This window comes from Anarhichas minor, unplaced genomic scaffold (assembly GCF_050575085.1).
Source record: "Anarhichas minor isolate MPS153535 unplaced genomic scaffold, ASM5057508v1 ptg000079l, whole genome shotgun sequence".
NCBI lineage: Eukaryota > Metazoa > Chordata > Actinopteri > Perciformes > Anarhichadidae > Anarhichas > Anarhichas minor.
The window spans coordinates 179,378-199,351 of NW_027466525.1; the positions used below are offsets into that span (position 1 = coordinate 179,378).

At 37.1% G+C, this 19,974-nt stretch overlaps 1 protein-coding gene across 2 annotated transcripts; it reads right to left on the reverse strand.

The window, feature by feature from the left end:
* Positions 1–3,542: 3,542 nt before the first annotated feature.
* Positions 3,543–13,601, reverse strand: cmtm7 (CKLF-like MARVEL transmembrane domain containing 7). Of its 2 annotated transcripts, XR_012949478.1 has the most exons (6): positions 13,382–13,601; positions 12,363–12,539; positions 11,825–11,923; positions 11,123–11,204; positions 9,946–10,077; positions 3,543–8,964 (listed from the first exon to the last, which is right to left on the reverse strand). XR_012949478.1 is itself a non-coding variant. In XM_076081215.1 (5 exons), the coding sequence occupies exons 1-5, from the start codon at positions 13,493–13,495 to the stop codon at positions 10,064–10,066; spliced, it is 486 nt and encodes a 161-aa protein (XP_075937330.1). In that variant the 5' UTR covers positions 13,496–13,601; the 3' UTR covers positions 3,543–10,063. The 2 variants fall into 2 exon arrangements, 1 of the variants encoding a protein (XP_075937330.1); XM_076081215.1 differs by having other exon boundaries at positions 3,543–10,077.
* Positions 13,602–19,974: the final 6,373 nt, after the last annotated feature.

Here is a 19,974-nt window from a genome sequence, read left to right on the forward strand (position 1 = left end):
TCACCTTCACACAAAAAGCTACGACACAAAACGTTTTATTATTTTCAGTGATTGTCCCTCCATCCTGTTCAAAGCTGTTTCATATTTGTCTTTGTTTATCATAACTGTACCTTCTTGTTTTAAAAAGATATCATTTATAAACATTTGAATAACTTACATGTTTTAAAATGAAGTATATCACATATTTGTTGTAACTGAGGGTTCTGTCCAGCAGGTGGCGACGTTTCATCAGATCAGATTCTTCTGAGCGGCCTGGAAACCTGCAGACACAGACTCAAACACCAGGAAGACCACCAGGAAGACCACTAACACCAGTAAGACCAGGAAGCTCATTAAATATGCTGAACTATTTAATTTAGACACCTCAGTATTCTATGCTGTGGATCTATGGAAGCCCAATCATGTCATTAAAACTGATGATGACAAAACATCACGAGATACGACGTCAAGACATGAATTCAAATGTTTGACCTAAAACTTCATTAGAACATCATTCAGACTCATCTCTTCATTATGACTTCTCATCATTTTGACTCAAAGTCAAAACTGACTTTTAAAAATTAACATAATTTAGACTCTGGACTGTTAAGTTAGAGTAATGTTTTGAAGTGAAATCCTTTTATTACATAGTTAATTACTTTAGTTCTCTTTTCTTTAACTTTCATTCAAACTGATGGTTTGATTTGGAAAAAATCAGTGTCACTATTTGATCTTCTGATTCACCGTTTGTGGTGCATTCTCTCTAGTGTCCACCAGGGGGCGACTCCTCTGGTTGTATAGAAGTCTATGAGAAAATGACTCTACTTCTCTCTTGATTTATTACCTCAGTAAACATTGTAAACATGAGTTTATGGTCTCAATCTCTAGTTTCAAGTCTTCTTCAATACAGCATGATGTTCATTTAGTACATTATGGTCCATTTAGAGTCAAACAGACCATAAAGCAGGGGATGCTTTAGGGCGGGGCTACACGGTGATTGACAGGTGGAGAATTATTTCTGTTGTGTTTAAATATATGAGGTCTGATATCTGTACAAACTTTCGTATCATATGAAGTTCATATTAAAAGGTTCTGTTGATGTGAGTGAATGTGGGAGCAGCAGACCAGCTGCTGAGTTCAGGAGATGAAGCGGCCTCGAGGGAGAGGCAGCCATGACTCATACTTCCCATCATGCATTCTCCTCCTTCAGCCAAACACACACACACACACACACACACACACACACACACACACACACACACACACACACACACACACACACACACTCACACACACACACACACACACACACTCACACACACACACACACTCTCTCTCTCTGTAGTGTGTGTGTGTGTCACAGTAAAGTCTCAACAGTGAACATTTACTTTTAACAAAGTCTCACCCCTGAAACTTTATTTAATACTTCTACATCATAATTCACTCTATAAAGCATCTATATACATCACATTAAATATCAATATCCGCCCCGCTCCTTATTTTATTATTTATTTAATTTGCAATTATTTGCAAGCTGATTGTCTTTTATTTCATTTTATTTCATTTTGTATTTGTTTTATTTAGTTACTTACAGGTATCCCAGTTAACAAGCCTTAAGTCTGTAATAAAATGATGACGGTATTATTAATGTGAAATAAAAAATCTTATACAACCCGTTTAAATGACATTAATTTAGGCACAATTGAGGGCGTGGCCACTTTGAGTGACATGTGGGTGTGGCCTCGACTCCCGACGACGATCCGCCTCTTTGACCATTTTTAACGCTACGCTGTGTTGTCACTGTTCACAATGATAATGCTAAAATAAAGGGATGTAGAGCATATACTGTATATATATATACATATATGAATATATATATATAGTATATTAAGTATGTTACCATGATAACATTTTCAAATTAGCACAAATCACAAAGCAGAGTTGAGGCTAAAACAAAGTACATAATGAAATATGAAAAGATTATATTAGAGCAATATTACAAATAAGTTAATAACCAAAAGACAATTTTTTTTTATTGATCATTTTGAAACGAGATCAATGGAGCTATTTTTCATGGAATTTATACAAATTCGGATTAAAATTCAAATCAATCTTTAGTGAAAAAATGTCTCCTTTTAGCATCACAATGCTAATATATTGTGTGATTTAAACAGTTATCTCAACAATTTCTACCATGTATGTACTGATTTCTTTGTGTTTTTTTTTCATTTTTAGACATGCTATTTGTAGTGTTTTTGCGTTTGAATTGATTTGTATGAACATGCAGTGTATTACACACACAGGTGTCCCATTAAGAGCTTCCTCTCTGAGTGAAGTCTATATTTGACTCTGCACATCAACACTAACTGTAAACACAAGGAGAGCGGCGGTGTTTGTTTCCATCAGCTGAGATAATGTCTGTTCTCATGACCGAGACTGTAAATAAACACAGAGTACTTCTGTGTGAGTCCAACAAACTGGAACACTGAGAGAAATACTGGATATTCAAACCTGTGGTCAGTATCAGACTGTACTCCAGTCTCATGGAAAGTAGCTGTAAAAAATGTGTAATTTGGGGTTAAAACAACTCAAAATCTTGTGAGTTTAACAAAATGTAAAAAGTGACCACAAAATAGACAGGGTATAAATTAATTTCAGCTTCCTACGATCAAATTAAATGTAATACATTAAAGACATATTGAACATCCAATTTAAAATAAAATTGAATAAATTGAAAGACTTTTTAAGATTTTGCAGGAAAAATATTTGAATTACCTGATAAATCCACTTAAGTCATGAAACACAAAGCGTTGCTTCATTCTTTCTGTTTGGTTCAAACATAAGTGACGGTAAATGCAGAAGGAACAACTACTACTGTTGTAAAAGGGACGTTTCTTTGAGACCTCAATATTTAGTTTACAGATAGAAATGTTACGTCACATGTGGAGCTCCACAGGGCTCAATCTTTGGACCCTTGTTCTTTCTACTTGTATGTAAATATTACAAATTGGGAGTTTTTCCTGTACACTGACGATTAAGCTTTGTTAGCAAGTTCAACATTATACTAAAAAACGACTACATTTAGTAAAGACTGAATCGATTACATTTGGAGCTATGATGCAAAACCAAACCACAGTAACATATTTCTGGTTTTATAGTTTATGGAAATTGGTCTTATTTTGGATTTATTTTAACTGCAGCTTTACTCTGGATAAGTAGAAGTTTTAATAACTTTTATACTACAGGAAAAGGGAAGATCAAATTAAGATATTAAATATTTTTTTTGAAAATGTACTCTTTGTATGAAGTGTAATATCTGAGATAATTAAACCTAAACACCTAAATTTAGACGCAAAAGTCTTTATTGTTACATTTTTGGTGACTTGTGTTACATTCTACTTATAGTTTGTTTTATTCTATTCATATTTTCTGTCTTGTGCCAGATTGTGTTATTTATTTCGCCCAGTTTTTGTGTATATTTGGATATGTTTGTTGTTTTATGCCAGAATCTAAATAAATCCATTTGGTCACATTTAGTACAAACTTGAAATTAGAGACAGAAATGGTGCAATGAGCTTTTAATTTACAACATGCAACAAATCACAACTTGTAGATTAAACACACTTTTTAAAAAAAATGTAGAAAAACAACAAGTCAATGTGAGCTCTTTGTGATGTGACTTATAATAATACTACTGTGGACTAAAACACAATAAAAGCACTTCATTTCTCCACCTCGTGAGCACAAATCTTAAGACACACCTCGCCATTTTGAATGTGGTTCCATTGTCTTCAGTTCATTTTACTCACTGAAACCAAGTCAACCCATTTAGCTTGCAAATAGCAGATTAATCTGTAGGCCGATCTATACGTCAACAGAACATTAAGGCACTTTGGAGGAAAAACTAAATAATCTGAACTATAAGGGCGTTTGAGTTCACCTGTTTCCACGATGATACTGGAGGTTTTTCTTAAATGTTTTAGCTCATTAGCTAGTAGCGCTGATCCAGAATCGTGAATGGACATCTCACAGAACTCTGACATTTCAATCACTTTGAGGTTTGTACAATCCGTTGTGGGTAAAATGTTGAAAATACAAACTCACTGGGAGGTTGTTGATCATCTGCACCATCGCTTACTCACCGAATGGTACACGATGTTATTTTTAAGGTGTTCAAAATGATGCTAGATGGGTGTAAAGTACAAAGAAACATGATATTCTCTGACTAAGAAAGGTTATAATCAACACAGACTACTGTGTATGAAATCAATCTTGGTTCCACATGGCTCTTATTGACTTTAATGAGACCTTTTTCGGTTTGTTTGTTTTGTTGTATTTTTACACCCAAAGTTGAGCTTCAAAGTTCAGTCTAGACCTTAAATCTGGATCTCTCGCAGCAGATAGATTATTGTATCCATTCAAACTGTTCCAGAAGTCCTCACAGTCTTCAGAAAAGATCGGAAGATTGTTTGATCCAATCGAAAGGTCCAGAACAGCAACTGAATGGACCTTGAGGGTTTAAATGTGTGTTATATTAACCCTGAAACATCAAAATGTCTGTTCTAATAAAGTCAATACCAACCAGATGGACTCAAGACAGAAATCCAATGTCGCCTTCGGTTAAACATGGTTTAAGTTACTTTAACGGAGGTGACCTTTGTCTCTCTTTGTTACTTTTAATCTATCTGAAATGTCTCTGAGCAGATTTCCGTGACATGTCCTTCACTGATCATAATGTGTCTCACGACAGTACTGGATCAATACTTATTAGCCATCAAACCACAGACCAGTTACCATCCTACTGTATCTACCAAGTGGACAAACAGTCGTACATCAGGTCACTTTGCAACGGTGAGAATAAGAAAACACATGCACGGCAAAATATATAATGTAAACAGTCTGGTTTGTTTGGTTCCACACTAAAACCGTCCAGGCAGCAATATAAAACCCAACTTTAGGGTCAAACAATAAAGGATGCACCAATATAAAAATGACCCAAATTCGATACTGAAACTGGATGCTGGGCAGATATTGATGGAAAAACTCGGTATATCAAATGTTCATCAATAGAATCTTAAAACAAATCAAAGCACGCTGACTAAAGCTAAAAGATTATTTTTGTCCAGTAATACTTAACAAATTCCCAAATTACATTTACATTAGATTTGATCATTTAATTATCAGCAGACCTTTTATCATCAGTGCATCTATAATGAAATAAAACCTTCATATGTCAAACTGGTCCACACCAAAAAAATTAAATACAGTACAGTGAAGCAGCAAATACAAACAGCATAATGTGAAACACCTTGGACCACCACAAACCAAGGTTAACAAAAAACAATGCAGCAATGTTTTACTGTAGGAAAACAGTTTTTGATTAGTTGTGACTATAATAAGATGTGAAAGAGCCGTATACACTGTGTGATAAAAGCTGACAATCAAAGAGAAGACGTGTTGACATCTTTGGCTTTTAATCCAAAAATGGTGCTTCTCGGATCACACTGTGAGACACGTCCACCGACGCTAGCAGCCGGTTTGAGATATTTAGGACTGCTGCTGTGAGCTTTCACGGGTCCACACACCTGGTAAACAAGACCCGACCGTTTCCAAATCATAGTCAGTCTAATTTAGTAGCGCAAGTTTCCAATATTTCTCTTCATTACGCTAAATATAGTAAGCTAGCGAGCCGCACCGAACGGACAATCACGTAACCACACCAGCCTGATTTTAAAGAAAGACGTGAAATGAGCGGAACCTCTTAACACCGTATCAAGTGGAGGTGTTACTGGTGTAATATTATATGCAAATCAAGATGTAGCATGTTTTCTGTTAGTTCAATATACAAATGGTTTTTATGAAATGATCACATGGATTTATTTGTTTAATCCTGTGTGAATTAAATACTGAACAAGTGACGTTCTGTGAATATTGAGTTAGAATGTGCTTATTATCAATTATTAATCAATTATCCGGGTGATTGTGCATCGCGATATCTCGATGTACGATTCCATAGTAAAACGATAAATTATCACACTGAATTATCACCAAGCACAAGTAGTAAATTCTGTGCCAGCACTGTGGAAACAAAACCAATGGGAAGTCAATTTGGATCCTTTTGTCGTGGTCGACACAATTATTTGGTCAGTGTGGACGAACGGGTCAAAACACGGAACTTTCACCCAGGAGACCGGTGTTTGTGTCCCGCGTAAAAACCAACAGTCAACGTTGAGTTATTTTTAATTTAGTGGGCTACAAATGTACAAATGTAATTATTTTAACCCAAAACCACGATATTTTCTTTCCTAGCCAAGTAGTTTTGTTGGCTTAACCCTAAAAATGTAATTTTGTTGCCGATAAATTGTTTCTCTAGTTTTAACACGTACGTGCTATCACCATTTATTGCGCTGTTAAGAGGCCGTGATCATTTCATGTATTTCTGTTGACTCAAACTATCTTAAAAATAATGCATGGAAACATTTTTGGATTAAGCACCATTGATGGAAAACTTTTCAAAAAATAGAAAAAAGAAAGTCTTTCTGCTAAACGTAAAATATAAACGTTGTGAAATGCGATTGAGTTACAGTAACTTAAGCTTATCACTGGCAGCAGAGACAACCCTAATAAACAGCATGACTTCTACAGCGTAGTTTAGGGTTTCGATAATTTATTTAAATTACTTAATATATTTGAGCATTTTTTTTGTTCTACTTTCATCTGACATGCTACAACTTAGATTTTATTCCACGTAGCTCACAGTGTGAAACTGATAGATCGCCGTTATCACACAGTGTGTAGAGCTATAAGAGACGCACCAGAAGTAAGACAATAATCTGTATTTAAACGCGTTGTAATTTTTGTCCCATAAACTGAAACTTCCACACGGTTTATAGTCAGAGTGAAACATTCGATTGTAATCAGATTTGACGAGAATCCTTCAATTCTTCACTCGGAGCTGCTTCAGAGGAAACGTAACACATTCAGTGTAAAAATCCGAAAGCATCGCACTTAAGATATTTTTTGGCATCTGATGAACAGTAAGGCAGTAATCTGAGGGTTGAACGTCTCTGACGTGAAAGCAGAGTTCAGCTTCACATCATCCAGAGGTTGTTTTTTTTGAAGAAATGGCAGGAAAGTTTCCCCACTCGATCACAGGCCGCGCTCGATTTAATTTAAACATGATTTTTTAAATTCTACAAACATTACTCGAGAGGTAGAACCACTGCAGCTGCAGAAATAATTTGATTGGTTGAGCTAAACCACAACTTTTCCTTTTTACTGGTGAACTTTAAGAGCATGAAAGAAGTCTAATTAATATTTAAATATGTTTACGGGTCAGCTAACGTCCTGAACTAGATGCATGTTAAAATGAGTAGCTGCTGACTTAATAGTAATTCCGTTTAAAAGAAAATTAAGTAAAAAGTTATCGTAACAAGCCTGCGTTGATATTATCAACAATGTTAGACTAGAATTAGCTTGTTAGCTAATGCTAGCACAGAGTTAAAATGAGCAAAATCATTTTAAAACACATATTTCAGTGTTTCAAAGTTGTTGCTAGGTTAGCATATTAACTTCTGTCTTTGTTAAGACCTTATCAGTCCTTACTATCGATCTTCAATCGATGAAACTTCCCTGTTAATTTGAAGTCAACTAGTTAAATTAGTTAGCTAAACTTGGGAAAACGATATAATATTATCAACAATGGAGGCTGAGTTATGCTAGCATTAGCTTTGCTAGTTACATGCTACAACAGAACTTAAATTAGCAGGAATGGATTTAACTCATTCATCACGCTGCTAATGAGCTAACCAACATTAGCAAACTAACTGTTGGGAGAAAACAAGCTAGCATTAGCTGACTAGCTACTTTTGTTTTTGGATATTAAACCTTTTGTAAGTAACTGGGCATTAAATGTATGTATGTATGTAAGTCATTATCTTGTTGATTCTGATTAAAGTTACGATTTTTTATTTGATTGTGTGCTAACATGGCCACTTTCGTTAGCTAACTAGCTATAGCTAACCTGCTAGCTATAGGTTACGTAACATGGTTAGAACCTCATTTTAAAGTCTGCAGCAGTGCGCTTCGTCACTTAGCGATCAAATGTTCAGTCCATCGGAAATGTTTGTAGAACTAAAAGACAAACTGCATTTTAATCCATTACTTTGAACCATTTGTGTTCTATTTGTGCTCAGATACTCTGATTGGTCAGAAATCTACGGAGCTGGAGGACCATATATGGAAATCTGTGCACATAGATGAACAAAGTGTTAACGCTCACTAAATAAAGAGCACAGATACAATTAAATGATTCACATTTATGTTTAAATTCATCCATAATTGTTCCACACGCATATTTTATGATTTTTCACGATTTATTAATCCATTTGTACATTTACTAATCGGTGTGTTGGTTTTGTTGATCAGTACATGTGTGTTATTAACTCATGCTTAGGTCTTATTAATCCGTAGGCATGTCTTAATCGTATCTTTATCTTTATTTATGTTGTTTATAATTAATCTGCACAATGTTTTATTGATCTGTGTGTACATTTTTAATCCACATGTATGTTTTATTAAACTGGGTTAAACTTTTATCAATCCGTTAAATGAGCGTTAAATGTATTAATCCGTGCAAACAGATTTCCGGTATTTTGTTTTTACCATTTGACCCCGACAGGCTCCATATAAATCATAACCACGTTATTAGTTTAAAGCGGACTCTACTGATGTGCTTTCTGAAAATTCAGATTGAATTTAAATTCAACATTTAACAGTTTTTTGTTATTTTTTTATTTTTTAAAGCACCAAGGACAGTCGTGAATGTCCCGTCGTGGAATTACAGTTTGAAGGATATTGTTGGTGTTATTCATTTTTTATATATTTTTATTGTCAACAAATCTCATGTGCAGATTAAAATCCTCACTACTGTCTTGACTTCCTGTCTCAGCTCAAAGCCCATTGGTTCCGACTGAAGACGTAAATCTTTACAAACACAAATAGTTCCATCAGTTATTTCCTAAAACAGCTGGAGTTTTCAAATCAGACAAACAGGAAGAAATAGCACATTTTTTATTGGGGACTATTTTCAGCAGCGGATTAATCCATATTTAGTGCTCTATTTAGTGGGTATTTTGGTATAAACCTGTTAGCAGGTTAATTAATTGTTGGCTTGGTTCTGCACATTTGTTGACAAATAGGACAAATATATAGTATGACCACACTTATCTTTTAATTACAGACAAATGTTGCATTTTTCCTTGATTTTTGTGTTTGTTTGCATTGTTAGCATGCTAATGTTGACTTTTGTTTCAATTCACAGAATCCGTTAGCATGCTACTGGTTTTATATTTGTTTAGCACACATTAGCCCCTGAGTTATGTCATTAGCATGCAAGCTATCTCCTGTAAAAACATTAGCTTGGTAATGTTTGTTAGCACACTAGAATAATGACAAGAATATTGTTTGTGTGCTAGCAGAATTTAGCATAGCAGGCTAACAGGGCTTTACTGTGCATCTTGTGATTGGTGGGCATTTAAGAAAAGGGATTTTATTAAAAACGAGATTAAAAGCGTCCGTGGTCCAGACTGCTTTTAGCTTTCTGAATTTAAAAAGTAGAATAAAAAAAGTTGGAATGGATGAAATATTTGATCAGGAATCGAGCAAATCAAGCTAGTAACTGTAAACCACCGAAGAATAGGCGACTCGCGACTGCGGCTGATTTTGGCGGGAAAATCTTCTTGATTGTTTTTTTATGGCACACAACAGGAAGAGGGCGTTGTTCTTTTAGAGCTCACGCTGCTTCAACTTGTCTAAAAAAGCTTCTCTAAATACTTGATAAGCAGGAAAATTAAAAACATCATCTGTTGATACATTGATGGTTTAAATGTGACTTTAGAAGTCTGAGAGGGAAAGTAAATGTTTACTGTAAAGCAAGAGCTGGTCCTGGATCAGCTGTTCCATTACCTCTGTAGAGTGAGTTATAATCCAATCAGGTTGATTATCCAGGTGGTTGCTAGGCAGAAACCAGGACACAGCAAACTGCCGTCACAGCACAACTGGCTCCTTCATGAAGGATCACTTCTTACACTGCTGCACCTGGAGGGAAGGAGGGAAGGGAGGAAGTATGGAGGGAAGGAGGGAAGGGAGGAAGTATGGAGGGAAGGGAGGAAGTATGGAGGGAAGGGAGGAAGTATGGAGGGAAGGGAGGATCGAGGGAAGGAAGGAGGGAAGGAAGGATGAGAGGATGGAGAGAAGGAAGAAAGGAAGGGATGAGGGATGGATGGAAGAGAGGGAGGAGGGAATGAAGGATGGAAGGAGGAAAGGAGAAATGAAGAATGGATGGATGGAGGGGAGGAAGGAAGGAAGGAAGGGGCAAGGGAAGGATGGAAGAGAAGGAGGAGTTAAGGAGGGAAGGGAGGAATGGAGGATGGAGAAAAGGAAGGGAGAAACAAATGAAGGATGGAGGGAGGGAAGGAAGGAGGGAAGAATGGAGGAGAGGGAGGAAGGACAGAAGGATGGAGGGAAGGAAAGAATAAAGGAAGGATGGTGATAAGGAAGGGTGAAGGGAAGAATGGAAGGGAGGTAGTAAGGATGGAAGGGAAGGAAGGAAGGAAGGAAGGGAGAAAGGAAGGATGACCGAAAGGACGGAGGGAGAAAGAATAGAAATATGTAAGGAGGATGGAGCGAAGGAAAGAAGGATGGAGGGAAGAATGGCAGGAAAAAAGAGAAGGGAAGGGAGAGGGAAAGAAGGGAGGGAGGGATGGGTAGAAGGTAAGAAGGAAGGATGGAAAGAAAATAGAAAGGAAGGAGGGATAGAGGAAGAAAAGATTGGGTTGAAGGGTGCAGGAGATAAGGAGATAAGGAGGAATGGAGGGAGGAAAAACATCACAGAGGAAAAAGTGATGAAGGAATGATCGAGAAGAGAAGGAGACACTAAAGTGTCCTTCTCTTCACTGCAGTAGAAATAATCTCCATCATGTGAATCACATGTCTGATGATCACTTCCTGTTATGAAACACAGATAATCAGATTTTCTGCTTTTCACTCGTTCGTCTCCGTCTCTTTAACGGCTGATTAGCTTTAGCATTAATAGCATTCAACACATTAACTATAAAATATATATTAATAAAACCAGACGTACCGGTCTGATGGGAGCCGCAGGTCACACTGTAAGACGTCCACAAACTAACGGCCATCAGGAACGTCGCTATGAAGCCAAACACCTGCAGACAGACACACAACAGGTTAGCATGTTAGCATGAACATCACTGTCTACTTTAGACTGAGGGAAAGAAGGGAGGGGCAAGGGAAGGAGGGAAGAGTTAAGGAGGGAAGGAAGGAATGAATGGAGGAGGGAGGGAGGGGGAGGAGGAATGGACGATGGAGAAAGGGAAGGAAGGGAGGGGCAAGGGAAGGAGGGAAGGAAGGAATGAATGCAGGATGGAGAGAAGGAAGGAAAGAAGGAGGGAGGGAAAGGAGATAGAAGGATAGAAGGATGGAAGGAAGGGTGGAGGGAAGTAAAGAACAAAGGATGGAGGTAAGGAAGGAAGGATGGGGGAAGGAAGGAAAGGAGGGAAAATTAGAAGGAAGGGAGAAAGGAAGGAAGACACTTAAATAAAGTTACTTTTTGTGTGAGAAAAGTCTTCTTATAAACAGATTGTTTATAAGAAGTGGACGTAGTCGTCGTGACTTCACTCTTCTTCGTCGCCATGTTGTTGTTTTGTTTGTAACAAATGAAGAGAGGTGACCATATTTGGACATATTTATACCACCAGAGGAGTCGCCCCCTGGTGGACACTAGAGAGAATGCAGCTTTTCCTCGTTGTGAGTCTCTTTAACGTACCGATCCGGCCACCAGCGCTGAAACTCCTCCGCTCTTCACAGCAGCGACGATGGAGGCGATGACGATGAGGACGGTCCCAACGGAGTAATGAAAGAACTCCTGAAACAGCAGACGAGGGTTTAATGAAAGACTCAGATATATAATAATAATACAATATTTATCTTTAAAATCAAAAGAAGTGTTTAGACATAAATGTGTTTAAAAGGCATAAAAGGCCATTCCCGGACTACGGGAACGAAAACTAGTCTAGTTCATAGTGCCGGTTAGCATCATAGCTAAGCTAACGGTTAGCAACGCCTGGAAGGGTACATCCAATCAGAGGCAGAGTGAATCATTTGAATCCCTCCCACATACAGTCACAATGTGAGTCGATATATCCTCAGATTTAAATGAACAATAACAGGAAGTGATACTTCCTTCCTTCTTTATTTAAACCTAAAGGTACGTGAGTCCTGTTCCGGTACAGAAGTCAGATTGTAAAGGAGATCAACATGCAGACGGTTTCATAAAGAGCTTTAATATGTTTACTCCTGCTCACCGTCAGCGGCCAGTTGATGCACGGCATCTTGGCCTGCAGCCTGAACAGGTGCATGAGGAAGAAGATGAGGAAGGCGATGAGGAACCACAGCGTCACCACCTCGAAGTATTGGAACGCCGCCCAGCTGGGCCAACCCCGAGCACAGTGGACGCAGAGGAAGGCCACGAGCAGGGCGATCTGAGAGGAGACACATAATCAAGTTTTACCTCTTCTAACACTTTGAGTGCATTCAACCGTCAGAGATCTGTCTTCAGAAAGGTCTTATTCTACAACAGAACACAGATACGACGCTGATGGGCAGCGACACACACTCACCATGTGGAATATTCTAAATAATGAGTATTTAAACTGTAAAAACAGACGTTAGAATATAAACAATCAGTATTAATCTTGTGAAAGTTAGGACGCGTGTCATATTTAGGAGTGTAACATAGATTTAGGATAATATTATGGGATGTTATTTAGGCTCATTAAACACAACTGTTCCTTTGATTCATGTTTATTTATGGGCTGTGCGACGCGGAGTAAATCAATATATTATATATATTATATATCAATATACAGCAACAATGTTGTAGTGTTGATTATTGGTGCTTTCACTAAATATTTATAGAGATTTAAGAAGAATGAATCATGAAGAGTAATGTGGATATAATGCTACGTGAGTAAAGATAATGTAACTATATATATATATATATATATATATGTATATAACTATATATATATATAGTTATATATATATATAACTATATATATATATATATATATATATAGTTATATACATATATATATATATATATGTATATAACTATATATATATATATATATATAGTTATATATATATATAACTATATATATATATAACTATATATATATGAATACATGAATAAACACCAGACTCCATCCTAATAACTGTGAATTTAACGGTTAACGTGAGCTCCGACCTCCCGGTGAGTCGGTGTGAACACAGTCCGCGTTCCGCTCCGTTATCCCGGTAACGTCCGGTAACGGTTTCTCACCATCTGCCCGATCTTCAGCAGTCCCGGGATGGTCCGGGTGTAGCCCAGGTTCAGGACTCCGTCACCGGACGTCCTGGTCGTCGTGGTCGTGGTCGTGATGACGGTGTGCGACATGTTTAACGGTAGACGGCTCCGGTAAACAACTCGGGGATATTTTAGTATGTTTACACGTGTTAAAAAACTGCAGCAGAACTGGTAACGGCCCGTCTGTCGGTGCGTTACACCCGTGTCAAGAGAGACCGGATAAACACGGCTACTTCCGGCATGAGGTTTCAGAATAAAAGACAATCTCAAAGTTTTTTCTTATCAATTAAGTGATACATTTAAAGTCTGTTAAAATAAATAAAGTAATACACTTACTAGATTTCTTCCAAAACTTCATTTGGAAATTAAATGAAATATTATATCCATATATAATTATAAAAAAGTAAAAAAAACATTATTAATAATAATAATAATAATAATAATAATAATAATAATAATAATAATAATAATAAACAGTATTGCACTTTCAGGTGAAAATCTCAAAAATAAAACACAAACTATCTGTTATATAACATCAGATTCATGTGAGGAAAATATTTTGTTGTTATTTCAGCTGCAACATTATTATTGTATTTTGAAAATACTGCAAATATAAATGTTTCTTTACCATCATCTGGAATTTATAAAGTTATCATTTTATTTAACTCGATTGTGTCAAATAATGCAGAATCGTTTGAGAGCAAACAAAGTTTGACTCACAATGAAAGTTTTTTAAAGAACTTCCTTTTTTTAGCTACCACTTCAACTCCTTTCAGTGCTTCATCTTCATGTCCTTTAATATCCTCAAATTCAGCTTTTACCACCTTTACTTACTTACATGTTTTAAAGCCTGTTAAACATTTTTATAGTTCGGTTATCAGATTAAATGAACACTTTTAAATCATAAACATGAAACTTTTCATGAATCAGCTTCAGATTCACACCTTCAAAATAAAACTTCATCGATCTCAGACAGGAAGCCTGTAGAGAGACAACACCTTCACTGTCCATCTGACAGCTTGAAGTACATGTTTGTATACATTGTGTATATTTGAATGGTGGGGGGGAATGTTGAAATGTAAGAATGTAATATTGTTTCTCCTGTTTGTTGTCGTATTTTAATGTGTATTTGTGTTTCATTAACAGATTAATAGCCTGTATTTATTTTATTCTATTTCCTGGAGACTTTTGATCATTTTGTCCACTTTAGGTGAAAGAAAAGAGTTACTTCAATGCTTTTCTACATGTTGACTAATGTCAGAAAGGATATAAATATAAATGTTTTTGTTCATTTCCTAAAGATTTTACACAAAAACAATACAAAGATCTTGCAAAGCGACAGCGCTCCACAAAAGAGAAGAAGAAAGTTAGTAACCAAACTCGATAATTACAAATGTGTAATTTGCTGATATTGATATTATTATGATTATTGCTGATTTTAATATTATTATGATTCAGTGAGTTTTATTATTAATCTTGTTCCATGCGTTCTGTGCTTAGTCTACTTTATTTATTTTATTTATTTTAGAACTACTGTACAAATAAAGTTAATCATATATTATTATTATCATCATTATTATTATTATTTTATTATTATTATATATTATTATCAAAACTATTATTATTATTTTATTATTATTATTATTATTGATATGAAAATTTAATGATAAAATAGTATAAATATACAGTTTATATATATGTTTTTCTTACACATATAGGAATATATATATTCAAAAAATACATTTTAAAACGTTTTTACATTTAACAACACCGCTTCACAGACCAACGCTGTCTTGTTTTTGTTGATGTGTTTTGGTGCCTTTATTTTGAAGCAGACATCCGGTGTCTCCTGGTTTTATTTTGGTGGAATGTGTGAGTGATGACAGCACTGAGGAGGCGTGGTCTCCGTCAGGAAAAACTGCAGCACTGAAAGCTTCCAGAGACTCAGACACACGAATGTTCTCTAAACACAGAGCTGCTGTCTACACACACTATTTACACACAATGAGTACACTACGAGTACACAATGAGTACACTACGAGTACACCATGAATACACAATGAGTACACAATGAGTACACTACGAGTAAACAATGAGTACACTATGAGTACACTACGAGTACACAATGAATACACAACGAGTACACTACGAGTACACAAGGAGTACACAATGAATACACAATGAGTACACTACGAGTACACAACGAGTACACTACGAGTACACAAGGAGTACACAACGAGTACACTACGAGTACACAACGAGTACACAATGAGTACACTACGAGTACACAACGAGTACACAATGAATACACAACGAGTACACTAAGAGTACACAACGAGTACACTACGAGTACACTACGAGTACACAACGAGTACACAACGAGTACACTACGAGTACACTACGAGTACACAAGGAGTACACAATGAATACACAACGAGTACACAACGAGTACACTACGAGTACACTACGAGTACACAAGGAGTACACAATGAATACACAACGAGTACACAACAAGTACACAATGAGTACACAACGAGTACACAACGAGTACACAACGAGTACACTAAGAGTACACAATGAATACACAATGAGTACACTACGAGTACACGAGTACACAATGAATACACAACGAGTACACAATGAATACACAACGAGTACACTACGAGTACAAAATTAGTACACAACGAGTACACAACGAGTACACAACGAGTACACAATGAATACACAACGAGTACACTAAGAGTACACAACGAGTACAAAATTAGTACACAACGAGTACACAATGAGTACACTACGAGTACACTACGAGTACACTACGAGTACACAACGAATACACAACGAGTACACAATGAATACACAACGAGTACACTACGAGTACACAAGGAGTACACAATGAGTACACAATGAGTACACAATGAATACACAACGAGTACACTAAGAGTACACAATGAATACACAATGAGTACACTACGAGTACACGAGTACACAATGAATACACAATGAGTACACAATGAATACACAACGAGTACACTACGAGTACACTACGAGTACAAAATGAGTTCACAACGAGTACACAATGAGTACACTACGAGTACACTACGAGTACACTACGAGTACACAATGAATACACAACGAGTACACTACGAGTACACAATGAGTACACAATGAGTACACAATGAGTACACAACGAGTACACTACGAGTACACTACGAGTATACTACGAGTACAAAATGAGTACACAACGAGTACACTACGAGTACACTACGAGTACACAATGAATACACAATGAGTACACAATGAGTACACAATGAGTACACTACGAGTACACAATGAATACACAACGAGTACAGCATGAGTACACAATGAGTACACAATGAATACACAATGAGTACACAACGAGTACACTACAAGTACAGAATGAGTACACGAGTACACAACGAGTACACCATGAATACACAACGAGTACACTACGAGTACACAATGAATACACAATGAGTACACAATGAGTACACGAGTACACAAGAGTACACAACGAGTACACAATTAATACACAACGAGTACACAACGAGTACAAGAGTACACAACGAATACACAACGAGTACACAACGAGTACACGAGTACACAACGAGTACACTACGAGTACACTACGAGTACACGAGTACACAATGAGTACACAATGAGTACACAATGAATACACAATGAGTACACAACGAGTACACAACGAGTACACAACGAGTACACAATGAGTACACAACGAGTACACAATGAATACACGAGTACACAACGAGTACACAATTAATACATGTTAGTTGTAGAATAAATGGAAGTAAGTTTTAGTCTTTTCAGACTCTTTGGGAATTGGAAATGATTATTATCATATTATTATTATTATTAATATTATATATATATGATTATTTGATTGTTTGTCAGTGTTTCCCTCATGCGTCCTGATTAAATATTTATTTATTAAAGGTGATCTGCTGAAATACGATGAGTCACAGTTGTGAGCAGCTGCATGATTCGTCTGAATGTTTCACTAAAACTGCTCTCTGAATAATTTACTGACTGAATTGGAGGAGAGAACAGCAAGGCCTCATGGGAGTTGTAGTCACTGAACGCTGTCAAATCATTTCTTTTCTTATAACAAATCGAAAGGTTTAACCTGCAGTGACGTTGATCTCTCTAAATGTAGAGAGCCACAGCTCACACTTCTAACAACATCCTGTGGCCACAAAGTGGTGAAACACACACACCACGCACCACACACACTCTCACACACACACACACACACACACACACACACACACACACACACCACACACACTTATACACTCACACACACACACACACAGGAAGTGAAACCTGCAGCAGTTTGTGAACTAAAACTCAGAGTTGAGCTTTCAGATAAAACTCAGCAGAAGAGTTTACAATCAGCGGTACATTTACTCAAGTACCGTACTTAAGTACACATTCAAGTACTTTACTTGAGTATTTCCATTTTTCTACTACTTTACACTTACTTTACACTCTCTTCATGTCAGAGAGAACTCTGGTTCTCCAGATGACAGTTCTTTATCCCCTTCCTGTCCTTTAACTACATTTACAGACTTTTACTTCATTAAGGTTTTGAATGCAGGATTTGTACTAGTAGTGGAGTATTTTCACAGTGTAGTATTAGTACTTTTACTGCAGTAAAGGACCTGAATACTTCCCCCTACTCGTGGTGTTCAGGTTGTAGTTTCAGTGTCAGGTTCAGGTTAGTGAGCCGCAGCCTCAGCGGCACCGCATGGCGGCTCTGTCACCAAACCACACAGGCTTTTGGTTTATTTATTGTTCTGGTTCATCTGAGGAACACAAACAAGCTTTAGTTCAGAGAAATGCAGTTTTTTGTCCAGAGTGAAGCCTCTCAGGCAAACGTTCACATACTGCCATCTTTGACATGATCTATGACCTTTAACCTCCAACATGTTCAAGGTGCTGTGTTCATTAGTCTACTGCTGTAGTCAGTGCACTGCACCGCCAAATGTATACTGAACATCCCCTCCATATGAGGTATGACATATTGTGTTATTTATATTTGTTGTTATTATATATTACGTTAACTATATGGAGTACTTTAGAAAACAAAAAAGGAACTCTTCTTTTTTCAGTTTTTCCGGTCAAGTTTACGACCCAGTCGACAGAGAAATGTCAGATTTGTACGTTTCTCAAACCCACGGGATACGTTGAATGTTTCTGAACCCAAAATATGTTTCATAAATACGTTTCATATCAGCCTCGAATCATAATTGTAGAAAATCACAATGCCACATGGTCCACGTTGGGAAACGATTGGTTTGGATTAGTCATCGAAACTTCTTAATTATGTTCAAATAAAAAAATTAAAACGAAACAGAACAACGTAACTACGGAACGGAGCAGCGCAACGGAACAACATAACGTAACAAGGTAACAACATAACAATGAAACAATAGAACAATGGAACAAGGTAACAACGTAACAATGGAACAACGTAACAATGGAATAACGGAATAATGGAACAACCTAAAAGAACAATGGAGCGTAACAATGGAACAATGAAACAATGGAATAACGTAACCATGGAACAACGTAAAGGAACAACGGAACTGAACAATGGAACGGAACAATGTGACGGAACGTGACGGAACAACTTGATAACGGAACGTCAAAAGGTAACAATTTAATGTACAAAACACAACGTATAAAACATAAAGGAACAACGCTACGGAAAAATGTAACTGAACAATGTAACTTAACAACGAAATGGAACAAAGGAACTGAACAATGGAACTGCTATTATTGGATTTCATAACTTACATTACAAGTTTAAGAACGCTGTGTAACAAGTGTAGAATCAAGGTGTTGTTCTTTTATTAGCCTCAGAGGGCTTTACAACAACATGACACTCTTTGTCGTATATTAGTGTACTCTGTAGTAATTAAATAGGTCCTCAGTACTTTAAAGAATACTCAGTGTAGTTAGTCCCTCTGAAACACAAAGTTATATTTCTCTCTTTTATATAATATAAACTACATAGTGCTGGAATCTGACATGTTTCTGGATCTCTCATTGACAACAGCAACACGTTTAGCTCAGCGCTCAGATAATAGACGTTAGACTGAAGCTTTTGACTTTCCAAAGGGAAATGTTGATAGAAGGCTCTAGCTAGGGGGGGGGGGGCTGACCCCTGGGGCCCGACCCCTGGGGCCCCACAGCCTGAGCCCGATAGGCCTGTTCTGTAATCCATCCATGGAAAAATCATTGTCTGTTGTAGCGTTAAAGTTTCCCTTCATTCAACTAAGAGGCCCAAACCAGAGCCAGAACAATAGTGGAGTATGTGGACAGGAGAGAGAACCAGCAACAGATCAGTGCATCTGTGGCTCCCCAACAGATCAGTGCATCGGTGGCTCCCCAACAGATCAGTGCATCGGTGGCTCCCCAACAGATCAGTGCATCTGTGGCTCCCCAACAGATCAGTGTATCGGTGGCTCCCCAACAGATCAGTGCATCGGTGGCTCCCCAACAGATCAGTGCATCTGTGGCTCCCC